The sequence below is a fragment of the Oryza glaberrima genome, chromosome 4, assembly GCF_000147395.1.
Source record: "Oryza glaberrima chromosome 4, OglaRS2, whole genome shotgun sequence".
NCBI lineage: Eukaryota > Viridiplantae > Streptophyta > Magnoliopsida > Poales > Poaceae > Oryza > Oryza glaberrima.
The window spans coordinates 26,958,603-26,961,786 of NC_068329.1; the positions used below are offsets into that span (position 1 = coordinate 26,958,603).

The 3,184-nt window shown below is 52.9% G+C and overlaps 1 protein-coding gene across 1 annotated transcript; it reads right to left on the reverse strand.

The window, feature by feature from the left end:
* Positions 1-1,238: 1,238 nt before the first annotated feature.
* On the reverse strand, positions 1,239-3,184 carry LOC127770021 (phenolic glucoside malonyltransferase 1-like). Its single transcript, XM_052295691.1, has one exon. The coding sequence runs from the start codon at positions 2,799-2,801 to the stop codon at positions 1,371-1,373; it is 1,431 nt and encodes a 476-aa protein (XP_052151651.1). The 5' UTR covers positions 2,802-3,184; the 3' UTR covers positions 1,239-1,370.

The following is a 3,184-nucleotide window of genomic DNA, read 5'->3' on the forward strand; positions in this document are numbered from 1 at the left end:
ACGGGGAAGCTTTCAACCTTAGGCTCCAGCATCGTGAAGCTTTCAACAAATCATCAACGAAAATAATGAGCAAAACCAAATGAGAGTCCTCGGACGACGGACGGTTATCTTCACTAATACCACATTCTTTTTTCACTATGAGCAATTGAGCATAGAGTGGTCAATAAAAGATTGAAAAATGCTGAGGATCTAGAAGATCAAATAAAGAAACAAGAAGATCAAGATCAAATGAAAAGGCAAAAGGATATTACAAATGAGCAAGTAGTGGAGTATTGGTTACATTGATAATCCATATATAGTACATGAGACTTTGATGGTGGGAGGACTGGTGGTTAATTAGCACAAGATACGACTTGATGGTGGGAGTGGTGGTTAGCACAAGATAGCACTTAAGTTCCTGTTCAGATCTATATAAAATTTTATATAAAGTGGTAGTTATCACCAAATCCCTAAAAAAAAAAGGTTTCATTGGAGAATGTGATCACGAGAGATATGGCTCAAACAGATATTCTCGTGGTAAGAATGTGGTAGTTATATTCCTTAAGGGCAGTTCCAACTTATAACACTATATATGGTTTCCATAAACTCTACATCATCAAGAAACTAGTATTAGACACTACTTTTCCAATGCAAACATCACTATTCCATACTTCAATTTAATGCTACTTATCTCACATGATGTCTTGGATATTGTGTAGAAACCATGTCTCATGCAAGACATGGTTTCCTTCTCTTTTCTTATTTATTCACTTGTCACATTATTTTTTGTTCTAGGTGGCAACTTATTTAATGCTATGGACACCATCCTAGTCATTGGGTTGGGAATGCCCTAATGTAGATTTTTAATTAACTGCTTGACAGTGATACGAGGAGTATGAAGCAAATTAGTGCATGCGCTTAATCCAACTCCATGTTTAATGTCGATTGGACCAATACTATAGTGCGCGGCATCTTCTTCGTTGTCTCTAGTCATTGACACAAGAAGACACAGATTGAACTTACCTATTCTGATTTGTTTGCATTCATTTGTTTATTTATTCAAATTCATAGATTAGGATGTGTCACATGTGATATTATGTTATATTTTAGGACAAACATATGAAAACTCTATTTGACAAATGTTCCACGTTCGTCTAGAGAATTACACTATCATTGTTAAAGATCTGATTTAGTTCTATACGAATATTGATTGGAGATAAGGTTAAAGTTGAATTAAGTTATTATGAATCAAGCAAGAGGCCTATAATTTATAGACTTCACCCCATAATAAGCATTCAAAGCATACAAAAGCTTCAAAGGATACCAAAAGATTCAAATGATTGGATTTTTTAGGGTAATAAATTCAAAGTTGTAAAATTCAAGCAAAGAGACTATTTTTGCAGATCCACTCTAGCTAGTTGTAGTGGGAACTGGGAAGACGAGGAGAGCCAGGCAATGGCGTCGGCGAGCCACCTCCGGAACCGCTCCATGCGCGCCGGCGACAGAGCGATGCCCACCTCGATGCCACCGGAGCCGGAACGGTCCTCGGCCACCGACATCGCGTCGGTCTTCGCCACGGACACGACATCCACCTTCGCCGGCCTCCCGAACCCGAAGTCCACGTCGTACACGCCGAACCTCGTCGATCCTGCCACGGACAGCGACATGTCGGCCGTGCACGCCTCGGTGATGCGCTCCACCCACCGCTCCCAGTATGCGGGCTCGCCGCGCACCGCCTCATCGACGCCGGCGGCGACCGCCGCGCAAGCCGCGAAGAGGCCATCGGCGATGGTGGTGGTGGCGAGCTCCTTCCTGTACTGTGCAGTGGCAAAGCCCGGGCCGATGCAGTTGCCGAGGTACTTTTCGGGGACGCGGGGCTCCAGCCGCGACCGGTGGTCGACGGGGAAGACGAGGTGGGCGCGGCCGTCACCACGGTGCCCTTCTTCGCCATCGGGCCCAGCGCGGTGGAAGCACAGCCACGTGAGGCCGAGCGTGGCGACGAGCGACGTGCAACGCGGCGGCGCCACGCCGCGACGTGCGGCCTCGCCGGCGACGGCGTCCTTGACGTTCTGCAGCTGCTGTCGGGACAGTGTGAAAGTGGCGAGGAGCTTTCCTGCGACGTCGGGCGAATCGAACGCATGTTTGGCTTCGCTCGCGGGTGAGGCGAACGCGTCGTACATGTCGTTGCGGTCGCGGATGATCGTGCGGTCAATGACGGGTGGCTCCGGGAGCACCCGGTCGCCGGCGCAGGCGGCGGCCCAGGTGTGGAGGAAGTGCGTCGAGCTCACCCCATCGCAGGCGGAGTGGTGGACGGTGACGCCGAGAGCGAGGCCACGGCGGTCGGGCGGCAGCACGGTGGCCTGCAAGGCGAGCACCGCGCCGCCATTCGGGAGCTCCGGGACGAACGTGGCAATCTTGGCAACCTCCCTCGGCTCGTCCGTGTCCGCCAGCTCATCGACGCCGACGCCGACGCCGTCGTGCTCGGCGACGGTGAACGCCACGCCGTCGCCGGGCTGGTAGAAGAGCTCGTACCGGTTGGTCTCGCCGGGCGTGAGGCGGACGCGGCCGGCGAGCGGGTAGAAGGCGTGGAGCACCCGGGCCAGCGACTCGACCAGCCGGGACAGCACGGCGTCGACGTCGTCGCCGCCGGGGCCGAGGCGGTAGAAGAAGACGCGCTCGACGGGGTGGGCGCTGATCCACTGCGCGTCCAGGAAGGTGAGAGGTAGAGCGCGCTCGCCTGCGGGCGGCGCCGGCGACGGCGAGACGATCGCGGTTCGGAGGGCGCGGAGGCCGCCTACGACGTGAGTGCGTGGCTGTGCCATTGTCTCGCCGCGGGACGATAAGGATTTTGTTTCACGTGGTCGCTCGTGCAGGCGTTATCAACGCCGTGGGTGGTCCGGAAGATGCGTACGTGCGGAACATGCCATTTTCTCTACACGAAAAGTGGGTCATGCACTCTTGTACACCTTGCATTTCCACTGATAAGTGATAACTGAGCTGCAGGAGAAGTTGTGCATCTTGGACTCGACCATGCAGAACTTGCCCCTGCCGTGCAGTGCAGTGCTCATACATGTAGACAAGCTTCACGGCTCGAGCCACGCGGATCCGCGACGTGAACGGGTCTTCGCCGAGCGACTCAAACCGTGGTGGAGCCAGCCCAACCGAAGTCCAACACGGTTTAAGTCTGCCACAAGTATGTAGGCAC